The sequence below is a fragment of the Rhinoderma darwinii genome, chromosome 4, assembly GCF_050947455.1.
Source record: "Rhinoderma darwinii isolate aRhiDar2 chromosome 4, aRhiDar2.hap1, whole genome shotgun sequence".
Lineage (NCBI taxonomy): Eukaryota > Metazoa > Chordata > Amphibia > Anura > Rhinodermatidae > Rhinoderma > Rhinoderma darwinii.
The window spans coordinates 365248211-365272915 of record NC_134690.1 but is presented as its reverse complement, the minus strand read 5'-3'; the positions used below and the strand labels follow the sequence as shown (position 1 = coordinate 365272915).

The window sequence follows — 24705 nt, the reverse complement described above, 5'->3', positions numbered from 1 at the left end:
TATCAACAGTGGAAGAACAAAACCTTGCAACTAACAAATGTCCTCTCTCCCGCCCCATTCTTAAATTAAAAGCACATTTCTTGGCATATTTACACTTGCGTGAAGACTGGGTGGGCACTGCACATTACCAAGCTTTTCCAGTCCATGGACTGTCACTTCTCATTAGCCATTCGGAGTACTGAATCCTTATTTTTGACAGACAAAACATGTGCTCTTGGGAAGGGTTAAGGCCCTGACATCCCTAAGGGAAAGGAGATTAGGAGAAAAGAGAAGGTCTCGCTGATACCAAGAAACTTCTAAGTGATGTAAAAAGTCTGTGAGTCTTTTATAAATGGTCTCTTGACAGATTGACGTATCACCAGTATAGGAATCTGGTTTAATGGCGTTGACCTATATAAAGATTTATATATAACTGGCGGTTAATTACAGGGGTTGTCCAGTCGCTAAAAACGTATAGCCTAACCTCAGGAAAGGCCATCAAAAGTTGATCACTCGGGGTACGACTGCCGGGACCCCCGCCGATCAGCAGTTTTGAAGGGGCCGCAGCGTTCGTATTAGCGCCGCTTCCCCTTCATTCCAGTCACTGCTCGTAGTGTGAATCGGTAATACTCTCAAATACAAATCTGCAAAAAACACTTCTAGAAAAACATGTTTTATATTAGTTACAAATGGATTCTTTTTTTCACCACAATTCTTCGCATTACAGAACTTCCCTATCCTGTAGGGACCTATCGCACTGTTTATAAACTACAAACTCAGGTGACTATATTAACAGAATTACTCTGAATCGAGGCAGAGATTCTAGATTAGCATTATTTTGAACCTACAGAACACCTTTTCTCAGAAAGAATCAATGCCCTGATTATAAAGGGCCAATTCCAGATGATAGTCTTTTAGATAACAGATGTCTGTGTAGACAGGCCAATTTTGGCCACATTTCCCTGGTGTGAAAGAAAATGGTCTCCACATGTAGTTGTTCTAATATAATTGGGACGTCTGTTAGCGTTAATGCAAAAACATATGTCCACAACTGATGAATATTTTGTGGCACTTTCAAAATGTTTGTGGTTTGTATAAGGTAAATCCTCCCAAGTCACTCCCAAAGGACTAAATGCAAACACCTCAACCAATACATGAGGATAAACTACTTTAGGAGAGAAAACTATTTGCAGAAACCATCTGAGCTAGAAAACTCATGTGTTAATCACATTTTATTATTCTTACACAAAAATTATTGTGAAATATAAATCACTAGTATATTCAGTCTTAAGATGGATAGTGAGACAGACAGATAGATAGATGATAGATGATTAAATTATTATAATCTAACATCCTCAAGATCAGAAAGGTGCTGGATAATCATACTGTATATTTATACTTTACTCCTCATTACACACGCACACATTATATATATATTTATATACATATACACACACACACACACACACACACACACACACTCCTCAACATTGAAATTGCAACACGGCAGAAATACATTGCTATCAATGAGGTTATTACTGGTTGTATGAGGAATGTTATGCCACTCTGAATGCACTTGGGCACGCAAATCATCAAAATTGACTGCTGGCAGCTCTCTTTGCAATTGCCGACCAATGACGTCCTAGATGTGCTCCATGGGAGACAAGGCTGAAGATGCTGCAGGCCATGGTAGAATGTTTAGGCCACGCAGGCTGATCACAGTAGCGCGAGCAACTTGCGGGCATTGTCCTGTTGAAAAACAGCTTCTGGGACAATTTGGAGAAATGGCCGTACCACTGGTTCCACGACCAAATCAATGTAACGCGGAGCTGTTAGTGTACCTGAAATGAAGACTGGAGGGATCCGGCTACCATACATTATGCCACCCCATACCATAATCCCGGGAGTAGGACCAGTATGACGTACCCTTGTGAAGGCCTCTTCATGGCATTGCCCACGTGGTCTCCAGACCAATCTCCGGCTATCCTTGAGTCAGAGACAAAAGCAGGAATCATCGCTAAAGAGGATAGACTTCCATTGCCGTCTTGTTGTGCACCATGATAGCCTTTGAGAGCGGTGGCGTGTGGTCAATGGAACTGTAGCCGGACTTCTGACTTCTAGCCTAATGTCGTGTAAACGCCTTCTGATGATTTGTGTCGGCACCGGTTGCTGCCCTAGGCTTGGGATGTGACGTCCAATTTCACTTGCAGTACAGAATGGATCACTAAACGCTATTTTTCCAATCAGACGAGCCATCCGTGCAGGGGTTCGCCTCTTCGTCGTTGTTCTCCCAGCCTCCAGGACATGCATTGTTGAACAGTGCTGACATTGGTTTAGGCGCGTAGCGATCTGCCAGAGTGATATACCAAGGTCACTCAGTTCAAGGATTCTGTCCTTCTCAGTTTGCGACAAGTGTCGATAACTGGAACGTCAATGAACAGGAGGCATCGCACAATCATCCCACACCACTTTTCGATCCGATTTTTGATGTTACATGTGGCTAAAAAACTTTGCTTTCAATCCAGCTTTTATGCCTCCCACATGCCACAGATTGGAGCTAGGTGCTTGGAAATGTGATCATTTGCAGATCTTAGCGACACCTGCTACATCCTCGATTTGCATAACCTTAAGGCTTGCCCTCCCTGGTGTTGCTATGTTGAGGAGTGTGTATATTATATATATACACATGTACACACATATATATATATATATATATATATAAAACACATTTCTAAATATATTAATGTTCCCATCTTTTGAGAACATGCAGAGTCACCAAAGACTCTGAACTTAGATACGACCACTGGGAGGAATGAATATCTCGACTGTCAAGTTCACTGCCGGCTGTTGGGTGGTCACACTCTGTTCATCCTCCCTTTCTTCCAGGCGTACTTCATTTTCCCTGTAGAACTTGGAGGATGAGTGCGGTTTAAGGCCTGGCTGCAGCATACAAGCATAACAGAGAAAAATGATCAGTTTCCCCCAGGTCCACATCCACCCACGGCTAAGGATTCCTGCTATAATTCCGCATGGCTGCTCTTGAAGTTCTCCATGGCAGGAGGCCACTGGTGTGTTTTTCAGTGATCATAGGATCCCATAAGGACTGATATGGTTACATATCTTCAAGGAAACCAACTGTGAATGTTCAAGGAGGAAATATATCTGTGGCCCCAGTCCAGCTTTATTCATGGAAAACACACTGGGCTAACTATAAATAAAGGTGATGACATAAACAATATAAAATTCAGATGGTCGATGTAGAAAAAATATTTACTTAACTACATTTTTGCAAAGAAGGAAAGAAATGTAGAAGCCATTTTGGAACAGAATTTGAGGACAACTTCACCTCTAGAAAGAGAACAGCTACCTTTTTAATTATTATTGTGTGTCATAAGAGGTGACTGGCATCTCTCCCATCTGCAGAACTAGAATTGCTCTATGTATTATGTACTTTGGCTTTCACATTCCATAATTACATGAGTAACTGACAGGTCCCCTTTCATTCATGGATAATGGTCCCTAGTGCATTCCACGGCATGATACCATTACTGTATAGAAAAAGGACTTCGAGTGTGGTAGTACTGTTAGGGCCCTTTTACACAGGTCAATTATCGGCCAAACGAGCTTGTTCATCGGTTGATCGTATAGTTTACGCAGCATTACATTTTATTGTTGTCAGCAGCACATATCCCTGAGTAAACATGGAGATGTGGTGCCAATATGTTGGAAATAAATGGGGACGAGCTATCGTAGTAACTATTGCTTGTCCCCATACATAACTTAGTATTGTTCCTTGTGAAAGGATCAAACGAGCACCAAACAACAAGCTGTCTCGCTGATCGGCGCTCATTTACACGGCCCAATAGGACCCTTACTGTTCTTTAGATCTATTTCTATGCCCTTTGCATTGGTACAAACTGTCCACAGTAGTTCTTTATCTTTAAAATATTCACAAAAGATTTAAGCCACTTAACAATATAATCTTGTTACTATTACTATTTTTGCTCAGAGCCCAGGATGTGGTAAAGCTGCGGGTGTATGTAAACAATCCAACGATTGTGATGTGTCTTCCATGGGACATCACCTCTATGTGATCACATGACTTAGTCATATCACTGCTTTTTCCATGTGGGTGCCATGGCCAAAATCAGTAATAACATTATATTGGTAAGTGGCTTAGATTTGTATTTACAGCCTAATTATCTATTAAAAGGTAGGTCAAGGAAATTCCCATTAAAGGCTATGTACACCTTTGAAAGGAATTTTTTAATACATCAATGTTTTATGTGTATTTAAACAACTTTTAAATTGATTTTTATTAAAAAATAATTTTTCTTTTTACGATACAGCTTCTGTGTATTCTGTACAAATTGAAGCTTTATCGTTTTGTCACTGACGATTCCGTCAGTTCAGCTCAACTGACGGCTCGGTTGAGATCGGGTCCTGTGTGTCTCTAACACACAGTATCCAGCTGATAATGATCACATCTGAGTTACGAACTTCTATGTGATCATTATTAGCTTTATCCTCTGTGTCAGAGACATGCAGGACCAGCTTTCAGTAGTCCGTTCAGCTGAACGATACAGGATACATAGAAACTATCTTCAAAAGTAAAAAAAAATTTAAAATTGTTTAAAAACAAATTAAACATTGATTTAGTAATATTATATCAAATATTTTCAAAAGGTGTACAAAGCCTTTAAGGACCGCCAATATGGAATCGAGGCGTTTTACGTAATGGAAATGCATCCAGCCTTTCATGATATTTGATCAGATGCTAGTATGTATCATGTGCAGTTTTAAGCCTATTGCCCTTTAATAGACCTAAAACTGTGGTTCTACCTCATATAGGACAATTTCCATGTGTATATTCTACACCTACATTTAGCCCCTCATTCGATAAATCATAACTGCATACAGGAAGGTTTCATATATTTTTATACGTAATTGCCACAAAAATGCTTAAATCCTGTTAAAACCAACGATACATGTGTAGTGGAGGCTCCAAAAGATCAAGGCTTGTTTATTGCACACATACTCACCATACTGGAAGGTTTAACCGTCTCAGCTGCGCACGTGCTGGAATTAGGTTCAAGTTGACTTACACAGACCACAAATCTGTCTGGAAACACATACAGCTCTGTAGAAAGACAAAGATTGAAAACATTTTTTGCTAGTTCAACAATGTTAAGTTTCCTTCTATTTTATATATTCTTATGTGTCTTTGTTTACAGTATGTTCTCTTTCCATAACCTTTTCTTACTTTGCTAAATTATTTTCTAATATGTGAACCAGATTAAAAATGAAAGATCGTACTGGTTATTTGCATTTTAACGACCATTGCTCATCCAGTGGCAAACCCAGACTTGTCCATCAGATTGCCAGAGGATGTAGCGTGATCTTCACTTAAGACAAAGGGGGAATTTTACCAAGCAAAATGGGCCAGAATTTGGGCCCAAATTGTGCTAAAAAAAAACTGGTGTACATTCCTTGAGCCAAATTTATTACGTGTTTTACATCTCACCTGCACGTTTTGAAAAGTGTCTAGAAAAGTCATAAAATGCGCCAGGTTTATTAATGCCCTGCTCAATTTTTTTTGGTATTGGTGTTAAGTATGCCAGCCAAGTGGTGGCGTAAGGAATATAAAAGTGCCTAATATGTCTAGCAAGGTGCGCCAAATTTGTCATACAGTGTGGATCCCTGTGATAACTTAGGTGCAGTTTCGGCCTGTGCGGTCTAGTTCCATTCTGTCTCACTTTAAGAGACAACGGTATTCATAAATCTTCCCATAATGTTTTTACTGTTCTAGAGTCCAATAGTGGAGTTCTTTACATGACTGCAGCTGATGACGGTTACTCTACAAGACGACCTCAGTATGTGTGCAGCTCCTCAGGTATAAAGACTCAATCCATGAAAAAGATGATTTTATGCAGAATGACAGCATGGATGCTTAATTTACGCACCTGCTATCAATGGACATGGTTAAAGCGGCAAGAGAAATTCCACCAGCAGCTTATTCCCCTCTTCCCATCGAGAACACATGCACGTTTGGCCTAACCGAGCGAGGTCGAGAGAAATACCCACACAGACGGCGTACGCTGCAGTGAATGGAACGGCTCCTGTTCGCATTCTCTATGGGGTTGTATGTGCCGTATTCCATCTCTGTATGTGTCGTTAATCGACACATACAGAGATGAAAAAAAAAAGTGGCAGCCCCATAGAGAAGTAAAAGTAAGAAAAAAGTAAAAAGTGGAACACAAATAAATAAAATGTATTTTAATATCATACTAAAAGCAATTTGATAGAAAAAAAAAATTCATGATACCTTCCCTTTAAAGGTGTATGACCACCTTTAGAATGAGGGACTACAGCACCTACAGCTCCATTACACTTTTTCTCTGTACAGCAACGCTCCGGGCCACTCATTGCACAAAGAGCTAGAACACAGCCCAACTCTCTTGAATGGAGCTGTGTTGCGGTTCCCTGCACAGCGGGTATCTGGGAGCGCAGTAGAAATGCTGAAGGGACTCTGAGCCGATTTGGATCAAAAGGATCAGACCTCCACGATAATAAAGTTATGGCATATCCTAGCAATGTGCCATAACACTATATGATGGGGATACCCCTTTAACACTGAGTGAGATTGATGATCACTCAACTGGGAATCATAAAGAACTGGATGATGAGTGCACAGTCTTTATATGAACGCCAATGATGGACTCCCATGTGACTCGGTTAGGCTTGAAAATAAAGAAACTGGATACATTCAATTTGGTCATAACTCCGCTATGATAAGGAATTTTGGTGCTTTGTATATAATGATAATGAGTAACCGGAAGAAAATGGAATCCTAGACCTATATAAATAGAATGCTTTATTAGAATTGCTGTAACATCTCATGGTCATGAACGCCTCACGGAAGCCTGAGAAAAAAAACAAAAAAACTGATTTCCTTTGATAACACCACCAAGGTTGGTTTTGAGTTACATCTGACCAATGAGAACAATGTGGACTCGGGTTTCACAGGCTCAGAGCTTTGCTACAAAATGAGTTAGATGCTGATGTCCAGCTGATATATCCTGAAGGCTGAAATCTATCTCAGGTGAAACTAAACATGAAATATCTAAAGCTCTTACTGCTGTCTCCGTGAGCAAAATATCATTACATTACATATATGTATATATAGGCATCCTGATCTGTAGCCTGTCAAAACTGGTTCCCACCGCATCATAAAAAAAAAAAATCTGTCCCACACAGTAAAACAGAACGGACAAAAAATACAATTTATCAAATGTAATGGCATCTGTAGGGAGATTACTTTACCCTAAATGATTGTATGACAGTTATGATATGACAGGTGAGTGTAAAAATAACTGGTGAGAGCCGGATTATGTTACAACACACACTAGTAAAGAATAACATTTGTCAACTACAAGTGGGAATAACAAGGAAGAAGCTGAGGATTTTTCTAGCTATATAAATATTTTTACTATGAAAAAACATTTTCACAAATTGCATTTATGGAAAAAATTATGTTTTGTAGGTCTCACACATACTCAGCATAATAAATACACACATGCAGACAACAAAGACTTTCGGAAACCAGTTTCCCAGTGACATTAATTTCTTCCAATTTCCATATATATTACTTCAAGTAGCCAAAACAGCAGAAAAAAATGTGCCATTTGGCTAAACGGAGCGCTGAAAGAATGCATCAGACTCATAGTTATCAATCTGGCGTGTTCATGAGGGTAGCGCCCCTCCCCTCGCTGTTCAGGCCGGTGGTTGACAGGCTGCTGTGTATATTTGTATACACTGCAGCCTGTCAGTCACCGCAGAGATGAACGGGGAGAGGCGGGACGAGCGCTCCCTTTATAACTATGAGTCAGGTGTATACTTTCAGCACTCCTATTAGCCAAATGGCACCACATTTTTTGGTGCCGTTTTGGCTACTAGGAGTACGGACCTGTAACTGTAATACACAGAAGGTCGGTAGAATCTGTCACAGAAACTTTTAGATGGGGGGGGGGTGGTCTTCCCAAAGAGGTAGTCTTTTGGAGGGGTTTCATTGTATATCAAAGCATTCCACAGAAAGCTCATTGATTTCAATAGATACAGTGAAATGCTTTATTATCCCTGTGTTGGCCAAGTTCACTGCAGTGGGAAGACTGAGAGGGAAAAATAATCTTTTAAAAACCTGAAACTATCTCAGAGTGTACAGAAAATGTTTCTAAATAAATATTTCTCAATGACTTCAATTGAATTTTATTTTATTTTTTATTTTTAAAAAGGGGGGTCAGCGTGCCTTTAAAATAATATCCTAACTTAAGTGACTTGTTAGATACAGGCTGCAGTCTTTGAGGAATTTCAGGGCAGTCCCAACAAGTCCAAGAAAATAGTCATAATACATTCACAATTTACCTCGATACTGATGCTGTACAACACAGCGAAGGTTAACCCCTCTCTTAATAAAATAAGCCGCAACTCGCAACCGATTTCCTAAACAGAAAGAAAAAATTATATTAACGATTTGTCATTTTAATAAGCTGTGAAAACAAAGCAGATGTCCTGCAAATATTGTCATGATGAGAAGGGAATATTATGTGAGACAGATGTATGAAGGAGCTCGCAGTGGACAAGATGCAGCAGAGGGCAGTGCTCCATTAGGATTGTTAACTATTCCTCTTAAGACATAAAGTTAGTATGTGGTTATCATGTGCAAAGTGTGGAGGACTGGGCATGAAAACACACCCAAATCACAAATGCTATACATATACATTTGGTATCCGCATATCCGTCATAATACAATAAATTGTTGGACGCATGCATGTTGATAGGTGCATGGCAGGAAAAATACTGGCGGAAACATTATTTGTGATTTTATGCATTTTCCTAATAAAATTAATTTAATGCTACGTACTTTTGGTCCCCAAAAGAATCTACATTTTGTTCTGCAATAAACAGGACCTTATATTGAAAAATAAAAAAAAATATGTCCAACCGAATGCAGAGGGACAAAAAATGTTACTGCTCTTTAAAGCCAAATCTGCTACATCATTATAGGGTTAATATGCACTAGAGAGTCCCAAATTATATGTAACTACAATAAAAAAAAATGATTTTCGGGATGTTATTTTTTTTTCTATTGTAATGTGAATGTTAGGTTATATTCAAATGACAGTGAAAAACAACGGCAGTTAAAAACGGATCAACTGTCGGATTTTCATGGCCATTTTGCATTAGTGCATTTCAAATTTTAATTAAATTCCCGGCCGTCTGACCGTTTTTAACGGCTGCTTGTCATCCATTTTTTAATGGCCGTTAAAAAAAACGGATGAATTTTGTTTGCCAGAGATTTTTTGTCCCAACCCCTCTTAAACGCCACAGTGCCCAAGTAGATAGTGCCAGAGTGCCCAGTGTAGATAGTGCCAGTGACATCATCTCTCTGCCTGCATCACAAAAAAGCGCTGAATGGCAAAGAAGGGAACAATTGGCTTTTCTTGCCTCGCTAGCGCTGTTAATTGTACAATTGAATCCCCTTGTGACCGATCAGTTTTTAACGGTTCGCACATGCATTGATATATCAAAAACAGCCGCTAAAAACGTATACACTGACTTCTATGGAGCCTTCGAGCTGTGAAATTGGACAAAACTAGAACATGTTCTAATTTTTTTTTTTGACGGCCAGTTTTCACGGACTGTTAAAAAAAAAAACAGCCGTGTGAATACAGCCATAAAGCTTCATTGTTCTTAAAACGGCCCTGTGACGTCACTTTCCTCTGAATATAGCCTTAGTGGTTAAATTAGACGTATTTATAACTTACATCTGTGCCGGAATATGATTGCTTGTAAAAGCTGTACGGAGATTCCGGTGACAACATTTAGTGTTCTGATTTCTGTCCAACGCAGTGTTGTCATAATGACCTTGTGTTGTCATAATGACCTTGTGTTCATCGAAATCATTAAATACAAGAATATCGACAACCTACCAGCTTGAATAGTGAGGGTATGTTCACACGATGAGAGGCATTTACGTGTGAAAAGACAGACTTTTAACAGCTGCCTCGTTTCACACGTAAATGCTCCTCCTCGCATTTTGCGAGCCGTCTGAGACGCTTGTAAATCTTGAGCTGTGCTTCATTGAGTTCAATGAAGAACAGCTCAAATTACGTGGCAAAGAAGTGCCCTGCACTTCTTTGCTGAGGCAGTCCATTTACACGTCGTCGTTTGACAGCTGTCAAATGACGACGCGTAAATTACAGGTCGTCTGCACAGTACGTCGGCAAACCCATTCAAATGAATGGGCAGATGTTTGCCGACGTATTGTAGCCCTATTTTCAGGCGTAAAACGAGGCATAATACGCCTCGTTTACGCCTGAAAATAGGTCGTGTGAACCCAGCCTGACAGTTATGTATGTAATTTTGGGGTCATCAATGTATTAAAATCATAACAGGATCCTTGTCAGGCATGGACTACAAGCATAGAAATAAATAAAAAATAAATAAAAATTTTTAACGTACACTAACGGTTCTTTTTTTAAGTCCTTTTCACACGTGCGTGTCCGTTTATCATCCATATGAATGTCCGTGGTCCGTGTTTTTCTCCACTGCGAGCACTTTGTCCATGTGCTGTCTGTTATTTCACGCAACCAAAGATTTCAATGGGTTTCTCAAACAGACAGGCGCTCCATTAAAAAAACGGATGTGTAAATAGCCCCATTGACTTGTATGGCTCAGTGTCCTGTCCACTGTTAAAACAGACAGTACATGGACAAGAAATACATTAGTGTGAATAAGGCCAAAGTCATCTAAGTATATTTCTAGAAACAGAAACGTATGTTACCTTCACTATCTAACTTGCATGAATGTCAAAGAGAAGATGAAAGCACGATTAACATGCTTATGAATGTTGTTTTTTTATTAGCTTTGACAGTACTTTTATTGTAGGAGCAACAGTTTGTGCTCCAGAGCTGTTATTCCTTCTGTGATTGGAACCACAGGAAGCCACTTCAGAGTGGATTGAATTTTTTTTCTTTTAGAAAGGGGGATAGAGGGTGAAGGTTATGTTCACACGCTTAACAAAAAACGTCTGAAAAACACGGAGCTGATTTCAGAGAAAACAGCTTCTGATTTTCAGGCGTATTTGAAGCTGAGAATGAAATTTGGAGCTTCTTTTCATAGTGTTCAATAGAAAATCAGCTCCAAAAAACGCCTCAAGAAGTGACATGCTACTTCTTTTTATGGAGCGTCTTTTTACGCTCCGTTTTTTTGACAGCGAACCGTAAAATAAAGGCTCGTGGGAACAGAACATCGTAATTCCCATTGAAAGCAATGGGCAGATGTTTGTAGGCGTATTAGGGGCGTTTTTTCAAGCGTAATTCGAGGCGTAAAACGCCTCCATTACGTCTGAAAAGAGGTCGTGTGCACATACCCTAATACTGTCATAATAATCAAGTTCCACAGTAATACCACCATACAGTATCAATATAAAGTACCACAGAGCAGTCATATAATGGTGCCATATAATGCCCAAATAGCAGTGCTGTATACTAACAAATATTACTGCTTCTGTACATGATCTTTCGCTTTAATTAACACTAGAATTAACAGGTGTCCACAGAAGCAAAATAATATTCTTTAAGCAGGGTCTGAAATAACTGGTAGCAATGAGAATTGCACATGATTTCACCTTATTCGCCTTGGTCAAAGTCATCCACTTCTCCCAAGCCATCAACAACTCTCTAGTATTGCCCACCTTATGCCATGTACAGCAGACAGAAAGTAATGCTCCCTTATGTCATATGCTAAAGCAAAGTATCCCCTACGTTGGAAAGCCGTTTTGAACCTCATTAATTCAACCTATGCCCTGTCTTTACCATTGAACCCCTTTTTATATATATGTAGAAATATCCGGCACACAAACAAATGTGGTTCAATTTTTCGATTTTATTAGATTTGATGCCATGGGCAATGTGCGTGCAACGTTTCGGTTCAACAACCTTCGTCAGGCTCTACAGGTGTACAAAATATTACACATGAGTATATTGGCATGTGTAATATTTTGTACACCTGTAGTGCCTGACGAAGGTTGTTGAACCGAAACATTGCACGCACATTGCCCATGGCATCAAATCTAATAAAATCGAAAAATTGAACCACATTTGTTTGTGTGCCGGATATTTCTACATATACAGTTGGGTTGGGACCCTATCCGTGCACCTCCTTCTATCTTGTGCGCTCTGAACCAATACAGACCCTTTTTATATATATTGGGATATATGGAAGATACACCAATGAATGATCGCACAAAATTGTTGGTTGGCCGATCTTATATATATATATCAAAGTTGATTGGCCAACACTGGTTGGATTAAGCCCCATCGTCCCTTTCAGAATTTATTTCTAAAATTAACTGGCTGATTACTTTCGAGAAACATTTATATAAAATATATTTATTAAGAGAGACACCAGTACCAAATTTGAAGACTTAGGGGCCAGATGGTTGGACAAGGAGGTATTGCCTCCATTCTCGCTATTACGCGACAAAATACTTAGATAAGGGTCAAATGACATTTCCTAATTGTACAATATATATTGGCCATAGACAATGCAGAACGGTGTATTCCTTGTGGACTCGCTGGTGTGATTATTATATGAGAACTCAGCCCACGGAATCAGCTGCACCCAGTCATCATGCTGCTTGGAGATGAAGTGGCATAGGTAGTTCTCCAAGATCTGATTGATCCTCTCGAGATCTGATTGATCCAGTCCAATGACTGAAGATGGTAGGCTGAGAAAAAGTCCAACTTCACACTGAGGAGTCCGCAGAGGGCTCTCCAGAACTTCGAGGTGAACTGAACCCCCCATCAGACACAATATGCTGCAGCAAGCCGTGCAGGCGGAAGATGTGTTGGATGAACAGCTTGGCCAGCTGAGGAGCAGAAGGAAGACCGGTCAGAGGAACAAAGTGGGCCATCTTCGAAAATCATATGCACATACTGAACAGGAAGAAACAAAGTCCATAATGTCCTTTGGCAGCGTGTGCCACCAGAAATGATGAGCAATCAGATCCCGGGTCTTATGGACCCCGCGTGACCTGCCAGTCTAGAGGAGTGTCCCCAGCGGATAATTCTTCCACGATCAGCCAGGCGCACTAAAGTCCTTCCTGGAGAAATGTCCCTAACTTGCAGGGGATTGACAGAGACAATGCAAGACGGATCAATAATGTTCTGTTGAATCTCCATGGTGTGTTCCGTCTCGAAAGACCTGGACAAGGCATCGGCCCACACATTCTTGTCGGCCGGGCGATAATGGAGCTCAAACTGGAACCTGGTAAACAACAGTGACCACCTGGCCTGACGAGGGTTCAGCCATTGGGCCGTCTGGAGGTAGGTCAGATTCTTGTGGTCTGTAAAAATTAGGATCGGATGAGCAGCGCCCCCCTAGTAGATGTCTCCATTCTTCCAGAGCCAATTTGATGGCCAGTAACTCCCGATCCTCAATCGAGTAGTTGCGTTCTGCGGAAGGGAAGAGCTTAGAGAAATATCCACATACCATTGACTTGCCCTTGGGACCTCTCTGGAACAGGAGGGCACCAGCACCGACAGAGGATGCGTCCACCTCCAACGAGAACTGCAGAGAGACATCCGGATGATGGAGGATAGAGGCTGACGTGAAGGCACTCTTCAGGCTATTGCTGTTTGGTGATTTAAAAGGGAATCGATGTTCCCACTTTTATTGTAGTAGAAAGGATAAAATATGAACAGACGCAGTAGCTAGGTGGTTTCAAATAGTATGTGCTGAAGCCTACGCGATTCAAACACTATCAGTGTCCTTGATCATGGCTAGTATTCCAATACTATTTGAAACCACCTCGCTGCTGCGTCTGTTCCTATTTTATCCTTTCTACTACAATAAAAGTGGGAACATCGATCCCCTTTTAAATCACCAAACAGCGCTGGATGGACTCTCATCTGTTTTTTCATATTACTTACCGTGGGCCGTCACGGAGAGCAAAGCTTGAGTGCAGGACTGGGGCAAGTAGTCGGAGCCAAGGCAGGCCCAGCAACACAGGGTTAACAGCTTTGGACAGGACATAGAACGACAGAAGTTCGGAGTGAAGAGCCCCTACTTGGAGCCTCAGCAGCTTGGTCACAGCTATAACTGGGTGTGGCAGAGGTAGTCCATTTACTGAAGAAACTGTCAACGGGTTCTCCAGAGGGGTGGTGGGTAATTGAAGAAGGTCCACCAGGTCTCTACGGATGAAATTAGCAGCGGATCCAGAGTCCAGATACACAGAGACCTGATGCATTCTCTCGCTGGACACTATGGTCACAGGTATGGACAATTTAGACGGACGTCCTTTCCTACCCAAAGTTGTCACTCCTAGCAACCCTTTGGGCTTTGGGATCTTTGGGGACGCAGGCGCACAATATGGCCACCAAGGCCGCAATAAAGACAGAGTCAAGAAGTGCGTCTGAGTTGTCTCTCCTGGTTGGATAGCTTACACCGGTCCATCATCACAGACACCTTAGGAGGATCAACATCTGAGGACAGCAGGGGTTGCTGCAAAGTAGGAGCCAGACTAGGAAGGCCTCCCTCCCGACGAACCTCTTGGAGGCACTCTCGGATCCGTATATCAATCCGGGCGGACAGAAGAATGATGTCATCCAGGGTAGGCGGCAGATCTCGAGCAGCAAGTTCGTCCTTAATTTTAGGAGCCAGTCCATGCCAGAATGCAGCCACCAGGGCCTGATTGTTCCATAACAGCTCTCCCACCAGGGTGCAGAAGTGAATGGCGTACTCACTCACGGAGGTGCCTTCTTGGCATAGGTTAATCAAAGAAGCCGCTGCAGATGAGACCCGTCCAAGCTCCTCAAACACCATGCGAAAAGTCCGGAGGAAGCCTTGGAAGTCACGGGTCTCAAGTTCTTGTCTCTCTCAGAAAGGGTTTGCCCATGCAAGAGCCTTGCCAGTGAGGAGAGAGATGATGAAAGCGACCCATGCGCCATCAGACGAAAATGTCCTAGTATACTGGCTGAAGTGGATCTGGCACTGATTAAAAAATCCACGACAGGTACTTGCGTCTCCATCATAGCGGTGAGAAAGTGGCACAGAAAAACGCAGGTCAACACTGTAGTCTGAGGATCAACACTGCCAGGAGGTGTAGTAGGAGGAACGGCAGCTTGTGCCTCCTGCCGATGTGCAAGAATGTTCAACGCCTGGAGGAGTTGGCCCTGTCGAGACCGGAGGTCTAGCCTATCCGCCCGCATCTCTTGTGACGTCGTCATGGTCTTGAATCGACCAGCGGGGTCCATGGCCTGAGCGTACTGTCACGTAGGGTCTGTGGACCCACTGGGCCGTACTGCCTTGGCGGTATGGCAGCTGGCCAACAGGGCGCAGGTCAATGTCTATAGTTCTTATAGGGTACCTGTGGCAGCTCAGACAGTAGCAAGGCAGGCTCGGGTGGGACTAGGCAGCAGGTAGACGTCAGGCGTGGTGAAGCAGGTCAGGCATGGAATACAGCACTGCATGACTCGTGGCTCAGCACAGTACTTGACCAGGATAGTACGGAATGCAGGGAACAGGAACACACTAGGAGACCATTGCATAGACAAACAAGGGAAACAACAACAACGCTCAGGCATCGAAGCAGGGGGCTGTATCTGTACATTGCACTCTTCTTTGGGCTTGGAGTTTGGGTTAAGCATGGAGTTTGGGATTTGTTTATATCTGTGTTTGTAATGTAAAATGTACTTTAAGTATCCACCATGGCAGATGGTCTTGCTTTCCACCAGTTTCTCTGCCCTGTCTTGCTGGGACAAGCAAGATCTTTTCTTTTGCCAATATTTGACAGTAGCCTAACATTGTGTAACATTTTTTCTCTATTGTCTATGCTATGTAAGAAGTAGACAACTTTGCTCTATATATGTTCTGTCGATTGCCCATGGCACCTTGTGAAGAAGTTAATTCCTGGTACTATTCAACTAGAACATCCAGATTCCAAATACAGTGCATAGTACACCAAATTCCGTACTATTCTTTACACAATTTTGTATAATAGTTTAGTATACACTTCAGCTTTCAACTATTGTGAAAATTATGTTTCAGTAGTCTGTTCTCTCTTTGAAAATGTGTCAGAAAAAAGTTCTGCGTCTTCAGATATCCTCAAAATCTACAGCGCTATAAACAGCAAATGCTGTTCATATGATCAACTATATATATATATGTATATATATATATATATATATATATATATATACATACATATACAGTGAAGGAAATAAGTATTTGATCCCTTGCTGATTTTGTAAGTTTGCCCACTGTCAAAGACATGAACAGTCTAGAATTTTTAGGTTAATTTTACCAGTGAGAGATAGATTATATTTAAAAAAAAAACAGAAAATCACATTGTCAAAATTATATATATTTATTTGCATTGTGCACAGAGAAATAAGTATTTGATCCCTTTGTCAAACAAGACTTAATACTTGGTGGCAAAACCCTTGTTGGCAAGCACCGCAGTCAGACGTTTTTTGTAGTTGATGATGAGGTTTGCACACATGTTAGATGGAATTTTAGCCCACTCCTCTTTGCAGATCATCTGTAAATCATTAAGATTTCGAGGCTGTCGCTTGGCAACTCAGATCTTCAGCTCCCTCCATAAATTTTCGATGGGATTAAGGTCTGGAGACTGGCTAGGCCACTCCATGACCTTAATGTGCTTCTTTTTGAGCCACTCCTTTGTTGCCTTGGCTGTATGTTTCAGGTCATTGTCGTGCTGGAGGACCCAGCCACGAGCCATTTTTTTTTTTTCTTATTCAAAATTTTTATTGAGTTTCAGAACACAAAATTTACAAAACATAGTGGAGGGAAGGCCTCCACACCTTAAATAAAAACAAACAAGGTCAGTGGACCAAAGAAAAAACAAACAAAACACCAAAAGGAAAATCAATAATGTGCAACATCTCAACATGAAAAAGAATGGTCGGTATACAACAGTAGCATGAGTAATCCTAGAGGCATAACAACAGAATGTACAACGAGACCACTTAATTCAAACAGAGAAGAAGAGGCACATTACCCTAGACGGGGAAGAGAAAGTATAGAAAAAGGCCCCAAGAGAGGGAGGGATAGGAGGGAGGGGAGAGGACAAGGGGATCCTGGACTCCAGTTCTGGCGTATTATGAATGAAAATCAGCAGCGCGCAAAAGCCATAGTACATTTCACAGGGGTATAGGCCGACTCAGGTTACCGCCGTGAGGTAGGAAGGAGAAGAAAGAAACACTATCCAAGGAGACCATGTAGACGTGTATTTTACCACAGATGCCGGGGAGTGGGCCACCAAGTGTTCCATTCGCTGTATCAAGGCAACTTCCCGAAACCACTCATCTAATGTTGGGGGTATGGCCGTTTTCCACCTGCGCGGGATCACTGACTTTGCCGCCTGAAGGAGATGTCTAGTTAGGGAGCTTTTATAAACGTGTATTGGCATCGGGAACATGAATAAAAGAGCTGCTTCCGGAGAGTTGGGGACATAGACTCCAGTAACCTCCAATATTAATTTAAGCACCGCATCCCAAAAACTCCTCAACAAGGGGCAACTCCACCAAACATGAGACATAGAACCTCCTACAGCACCACAACGCCAACAATTGTCAGGCACAGACGGATACCATTTATGAAGCGCAGCCGGGACCCTATACCATCTAGAGACAATTTTGTAACTAGTTTCCTGGGCCCTAATGGCTATAGAGGCTTTTTGTGAGAGGGAGAAACACCGCTTCCACTGTGCGTCAGTAAATGTAGTATGTAATTCTCTCTCCCAGGCCCCGCAGAAGGAGGGTAGTTGTTGGGAACGCTGTGAAAGGAGTAATTTATATATTGTGGATATGGTATGGGTAGGTGGCTGGGAGGAGACACATAGGCGCTCAAAGTCCGTCAACAACCTGTGAAGGTGTGCGCGTCGGTTAACTGTTCCATAAAAATGTTTTAACTGGGCATATTCATATATATGGCGAGTGAGGGGCACGGCATCGGGGCAGATGGAGGTTAGGGGGAGAAGAGAGGAAGCGGAGAGGACCTGAGCAAAATACATGGGGCCGGTGGGCGGCCTGCCTAGGAAGGAGCGACCAGCCTTACCAGCAGGAAAGGCTGGATTATCTGTGATAGGAGTTAAAGGACCCAGGGGGTCTATAAGCGAACATCCAGGCCCTAAGGACCTCAACGCCATGAGGGTATGGTAAACAACAAAGGAGGCTTGAGTCGGTCTGTTCCCGGGCAGGATCCACGGCAGGGATGATAGGGTACTGGGACATAGTTGTTGAGCCAAACGGACCCATAGTTTTGATTCTCGGTTATGAAAAAAATCTAAAACACGTGCGTGAGTTGATGCCAGATAGTAGAGCCGACAATCCGGCAGACCAACCCCACCCGTACCCCTGGAACGAGTCAGCAGAGCCCGGCTCAGACGTGGACGACCAGTCGGCCAAATGAAGGAGCCGAAGCATCGCTGAAGCCGCAACCAATAGGAGGATGGAATAGAGATGGGGATCGTCTGCAGGAGATAAAGTAAGCGGGGGAGGAGAGACATCTTAATAATATTGATACGACCAAACCAGGAAAACTCAGTCTTATGCCAGGAATTAAGATCAGTGCGAAACTTGGCCAGTAGGGGGATAAAATTATTTGTAAACAATTGTGTAAGGTCCCCACTTATACGGGCACCCAAATATGTAATACCCCTGGAGGGCCATGAAAAGGGGAAATTACTTTGGAGAAGCGATACTAACGGGCCTGGAAGAGAAACATTTAACGCCTCAGACTTAGAGAAATTGATTTTGAAATTAGACCATGTTCCAAAACGAGACAACTCGGACATCAGTGAAGGAAGAGAGACATGAGGGTCTGTGAGATAGACCAATAGGTCATCAGCAAATGCCGAGCACTTGTATTCCTTCCCTCCAATGTTAATACCCTTAATATCCGTGTTGCTCCGAATGGAGGCCATGAGGTGTTCCATAACCAGGACATACAACAGGGGGGATAGGGGACAGCCCTGTCGTGTGCCATTGTAAATAGGGAAAGGTGCCGAGAGGGAGCCATTTATTTTTATTTGGGCCGAAGGCGTGCGATACAATGCCATAATTTTTGCCAAGAGAGAAGGTCCTATTCCCACATGCCGAAGGGTTTGGTAAAGGGCAGGCCACGATATTCTGTCAAATGCCTTTTCAGCATCCAGGGACAGGATCATGAGCGGGATTCGGTTAGTCTGGGCGTGGTGAATGATATCGAAGGTTTTAAGGGTGTTGTCACGGGCCTCCCGACCAGGCACAAACCCCACCTGGTCCGGGTGGATTAGTTCAGGCAGGTATTTATTCAATCTATTGGCGAGCAATTTAGCGTACATTTTTAGGTCTACATTTAGCAAGGAGATGGGACGATAACTGGAGCATAATTGAGGGTCCTTACCCGGCTTAGGGATCACTACGACATGAGCCAAGGTGGAACTAGGAGGAAACAGGACCTCCGGGGAAATAGAGTTAAAAGCTAACAACAAAAGCGGTAGCAACCGGTCCGCCAACACCTTGTAGAACTTGGCAGTGTAGCCATCCGGGCCAGGACTCTTCCCCCCTGGAAGATCGGTTATGCCACGAGCCATTTTTAATGTCCTGGTGGAGGGAAGGAGGTTGTCACTCATGATTTGACGGTACATGGCTCCATCCATTCTCCCATTGATGCGGTGAAGTAGTCCTGTGCCCTTAGCAGAGAAACACCCCCAAAACATAATGTTTCCACCTCCATGCTTGACAGTGGGGATGGTGTTCTTTAGGTCATAGGCAGCATTTCTCTTCCTCCAAACATGGCGAGTTGGATCATCCAGATGTTCATGTGCAAACTTCAGACAGGCCTGTACATGTGCCTTCTTGAGCAGGGGGACCTTGCGGGCACTGCAGGATTTTAATCCATTACGGTGTAATGTGTTACCAATGGTTTTCTTGGTGACTGTGGTCCCAGCTGCCTTGAGATCATTAACAAGTTCCCCCCGTGTAGTTTTCGGCTGAGCTCTCACCTTCCTCAGGATCAAGGATACCCCACGAAGTGAGATTTTGCATGGAGCCCCAGATCGATGGTCGATTGACAGTCATTTTGTATGTCTTCCATTTTCTTACTATTGCACCAACAGTTGTCTACTTCTCACCCAGCGTCTTACTTATGGTTTTGTAGCCCATTCCAGCCTTGTGCAGGTCTATGATCTTGTCCCTGACATCCTTAGAAAGCTCTTTGGTCTTGCCCATGTTGTAGAGGTTAGAGTCAGACTGATTAATTGAGTCTGTGGACAGGAGTCTTTTATACAGGTGACCATATAAGACAGCTGTCTTTAATGCAGGCATCAAATTGATTTGGAGCGTGTAACTGGTCTGGAGGAGGCTGAACTCTTAATGGTTGGCAGGGGATCAAATACTTATTTCTCTGTGCATAATGCAAATAAATATATATAATTTTGACTATGTGATTTTCTTTTTTTTTTTTTATATATATAATCTATCTCTCACTGGTAAAATTAACCTAGCCTAAAAATTCTAGACTGTTCATGTCTTTGACAGTGGGCAAACTTACAAAATCAGCAAGGGATCAAATACTTATTTCCTTCACTGTACATATATATATATCTTACATTCGAGCATTGGCATATATTTTGCAGTGTGCTTTTATGCTCCGCCCCACCTCCCTTAAAGGTAGTTAAGCTGGCCACCGTTGGTAGATGGCTCTGTAAAAGCAATTCCTTAATATATACTTCAATTAAAGAGTAAAGAAGATGTAGGTAATTCCTCGGAGCCTACTGGTAATCTAAGCAGACTGTGTTACAATGCAGAATACATACCATTAATGCTAGTATAGAGCTCTGTATTAGACTATAAGGATGTCAGTCTCCGGCTACCGGAGTTGGAACTTGGATTACGTCTTCAAGACAGCGTAGCGGAAACAGACTTCACTGGCATCATGCAGACTTGTTGGGAGAACAAGTTGCGCACAGCATAGGAGTAGTTTAGCCCCCAGCAGGATCAATTAACGACCAAAACCATTACTGAGTTTACGCAGGGTAACCTGTTCTTCACCCTTGATCCCTACAAGGGGTTATGGGCATTGCCGGTATTATTCCCAGGTTGCGGCCCCCAGGAGTGTCCCCAACAGATGTACAGGTTGCAGATGACAAGTATGAACCGTTTTGTGATCAAACAGATTTGGTTCAGTAACAAGTACGTCAGGTCCAGAAATCTGAATCAGGAGGGAAGGTCAGTGTCAAGCCAGAGGTTGATACATAGATAATTCAGATCAAGCACAGTTAAGACGAATGATAGCAGGTAACAAGAACAAACACCAAGAAACTCACCACAACGGCTGCTGACTCAGAATTCCAGAACCGTTCCACTTTAGGAAGAGAGACATCACGTGATGTGTCCTGATCCTGCGGCTAGTCACGCAGCACAAGCAGAGGAGAGCCATGTCATCCCGTCTTTATGGTGACGCCACGGCTCCGGACAGGCCGATATGCTTCCCACTAAGCAGGAAGAACAACCACTCCTCATGGCAACCGGTGTAGGCCTGTGGCTGGCAGCTAGGGCAAAGACTAGTGTTTGGGTCGCCCAAAGCCCTACAAGCTTAATGATTGATGTTTATAGAATTTCCTAACATACTGTATTAAGGTAAGTTCAGCAACGGTGACCCCATGCTTCACAATCAATATGCTAGAAACTACCCCAAAAGAGTCATGTCCCATCATATAGGACAAAGTATTAATATGTTTAATACCAGGTCTACATGTTTGAAACATGTCAATTTAGCAACCTTGTACTGTATTTAGAGAAAACTGGAAAAGTGTTATATTGTTAAATTATTTTTATTGTAAAAATGTTCTATTGTCAAAAACATTTGAACACTAAATCCTGTCCCTTCATCCTTCCATGTAGACACTATTAATTGCGAATATACCAAGTTTAAACCTGTTCCAGGTCTCGGCATGGCTCCACTCATATGTTTCTGCTGGATATGGTGATACGTTACAAACTTATAATAAATCCCTAGTTTGCTTCTGTTGCTATTTATTTATAGATTATGTGATTAAGCACGTCTGAGAAGCTGTAAATATATCGATGTTGTCTTTTCTTTATATAATGGCAAATTATTTAGTTTAGAATTAGTGGTTTTGATTCAAGTATGATTCGCCCCACCAACTACTTTAAAAAGAACACTTGACAGCTGCTGCAAACAGGAAACACCTGAAATTTATACGTATGATAGTCTAGCATGGGATCTAGACAGCCATGAAGAAATAGATTAATAGTAGAGATAGGCAACCAATGGTTCTCTAGTAGAATTTGAATTTCTAGAGATATATGGGTTAGGAATTTTCTAAAAAGCAAAGCCAACCTGAAATAGTCATGCAGGACAATCACAAATAAGTCCAATAAAAAGTCAATATTTTATTAAAATAATTATTAAAAAATGACAAACAAGAGAGAACATGCACAGACTAGAAGAACACAAAATGCTAAATAGTGTATATAAATAGTACATAAGCGCATACACCAAATTCCATAAATTTACAGTGTAGGAAATATCATTACAAACCCCAGTATTGAAACATTAATAGAAGTAACATCCAAGGTATAGGGTCGTACCAAGGAAAAGGTCAAGTACCCAGGCTGAAAATAAGAGCCAAAGAGGGGAGAGCAAATACCAGGATGTCCACCAAGCCTGACGCGCGTTTCGCACTAAATGCTTTGTCCGTGGGGTGACTAGGCATAGACATACACTACTATTTAAATTAGTCTGGGCCAATCATCAGGAAGGGTGTATTAAAAACTACAGCTATGACCAATAAAATAGAAATGGTTATATAAGAAAACACTATTTACTTACAGCGTGCTAAAATGGAGGTGGACATTCATCTAAGAGTGGAACTTACTGCGCATGCGTGTGACGTCAGCGCCGACCCAGCCAATAATAGGAGGGGGCGATGTAGAGGTCAGACACATGGGCAATTTTTCTATAAAGTCACAAACTCAAAGGCATCATATGGCCTTATGAAAAGCAGTAACAAAACTGAAAAAGCAGATGCTCTATTGAGATGCTGAACAACCTCCTTTTTTCTCAGCCTTCCATTAGATAAATGCACATCTGCAAAATGAAGTCATCCCGTTGGTGAGAAGTTCTTGACTTTATTCTCAGACCATTCTTTCTATTGGGCAGTATCAAGTCAGCTATATTAAAATGCTAATTTTAGTTATTTTAGTAAAACCAAGGGCGTACATAAAAACTGTGAAGCAAAAATCAATATGGAGCACCCTACTGTTGCTCGTCCACATTCCTCATCAAAGAGCAGAAGGTACATGTACCTCCCCTTCACCTTCCCATTGTTTGTAGGTTAGAAAGGTGACATGACTATTTGGGTTTTCCCTTCTCAAGCTCCAAGACCTTGTACAAAAAGGGAACCCTGCAAATGATCACAATACCAATTGTAAAGACGGAGCGGCAAACCCAAGCAGGGGAACACCCTATCCAGGGCTCATGTAAAAGTCGCATGGTCTGTCTCTAAGGTATGTACAGTATGCCCTTGATTACAAATGTATCTAAAATGTTCTAATTTTTTGGTAGCATAATACAATCTGCCAGGCAATCAAAAAAAAACTAAGTCAGGTCAATGCAATTCTCTCATATTCATACAATTATAAAATACAGACTTTAAAGAAATCAAAAATTGCTCGAGCCCAGTCCAGAAAACATTTCAATGTGCTGAAAAGAGAAAAATAATCTTTAAAATGACAGACGCACACAAACACAACTAACATAATTCTTGATTTATGACCATTTCCTCTAATTGTGAAGCTCACGGTAAAAAGTGATTCATTGTCTATGTATTCCGAAAGAACAAAGAAGTGAGAGTAGTGTTTGCCTGTGTGAAGACAGACATGGCTTTTCAGACAGAATACACCACAGTGCAACGACATCCAGACTTGTGATACTGCTCAGAGACCAAATGTCATTGCTCCACAGTCATAATGCCGTCTTATGTCACACATTCAAACTCTGCATGGATAAAATAGCAACGCACTGTCAAAGCATCGGATTGTTTTATAGAAAACAAGATTCCTCTTGTGTCCGCAATCTTGAATGGAATTAGAAGATTATGAATTGGCAAAGTAAAGAGGGGCACACAAAGAGGTCTTGGAAATGAGTTGGACATCTAAGTTCCTCCAATTTCCCTACGGGAGTAAACGCCTACGAAATTATTAATGTGAAAACAGGTGAGCCTTGTTTCACTTATTCACATTCTGATACTTTAATAACAAAAAATTCTGTAACCCCTTAAGGCCACAGCAATTTTTCACCTTCCATATAAGCATTCTGACTTCTATAGCGTTTTTATATTTTTGTTCAGGAAATCTAAGAAGTTTTATTTTTTCATGCGGGACGAGTTGTATTTTTTTGGGCATAATTTTTAGGTACAAATCAATTTGGATTTTATTTGTATAACTTTTGAGGGAAATTTTTTTTGTTTCACTGCTGACTATAAATGACACATTTACTTAAACTTTATTTAACATATTTTTCAAAGTCCCACTAGTAGACTTTAAAGTATAATGGCCTAAAAGGCATCCACACAGGAAAGTCTTGGGGGCTTTACAGGGGCCTCGGGCTAAAATTTTTAATATGTGAATGTTA

The 24705-nt window shown here is 41.8% G+C and overlaps 1 protein-coding gene across 4 annotated transcripts in view; it reads right to left on the bottom strand.

Moving 5' to 3' along the window:
- The window catches only part of SLX4IP (SLX4 interacting protein), a 121348-nt gene that overhangs the window by 19292 nt on the left and 77351 nt on the right, over positions 1-24705 (bottom strand). For all 4 annotated transcript variants that reach the window (XM_075863078.1, XM_075863076.1, XM_075863077.1 and 1 more), the window contains 2 exons: positions 8401-8478; positions 5022-5119 (listed from right to left, as the gene is read on the bottom strand). In XM_075863078.1, the coding sequence (XP_075719193.1) occupies positions 5022-5119; positions 8401-8478 (176 nt within the window). The remainder of the gene's footprint in view (positions 1-5021; positions 5120-8400; positions 8479-24705) is intronic.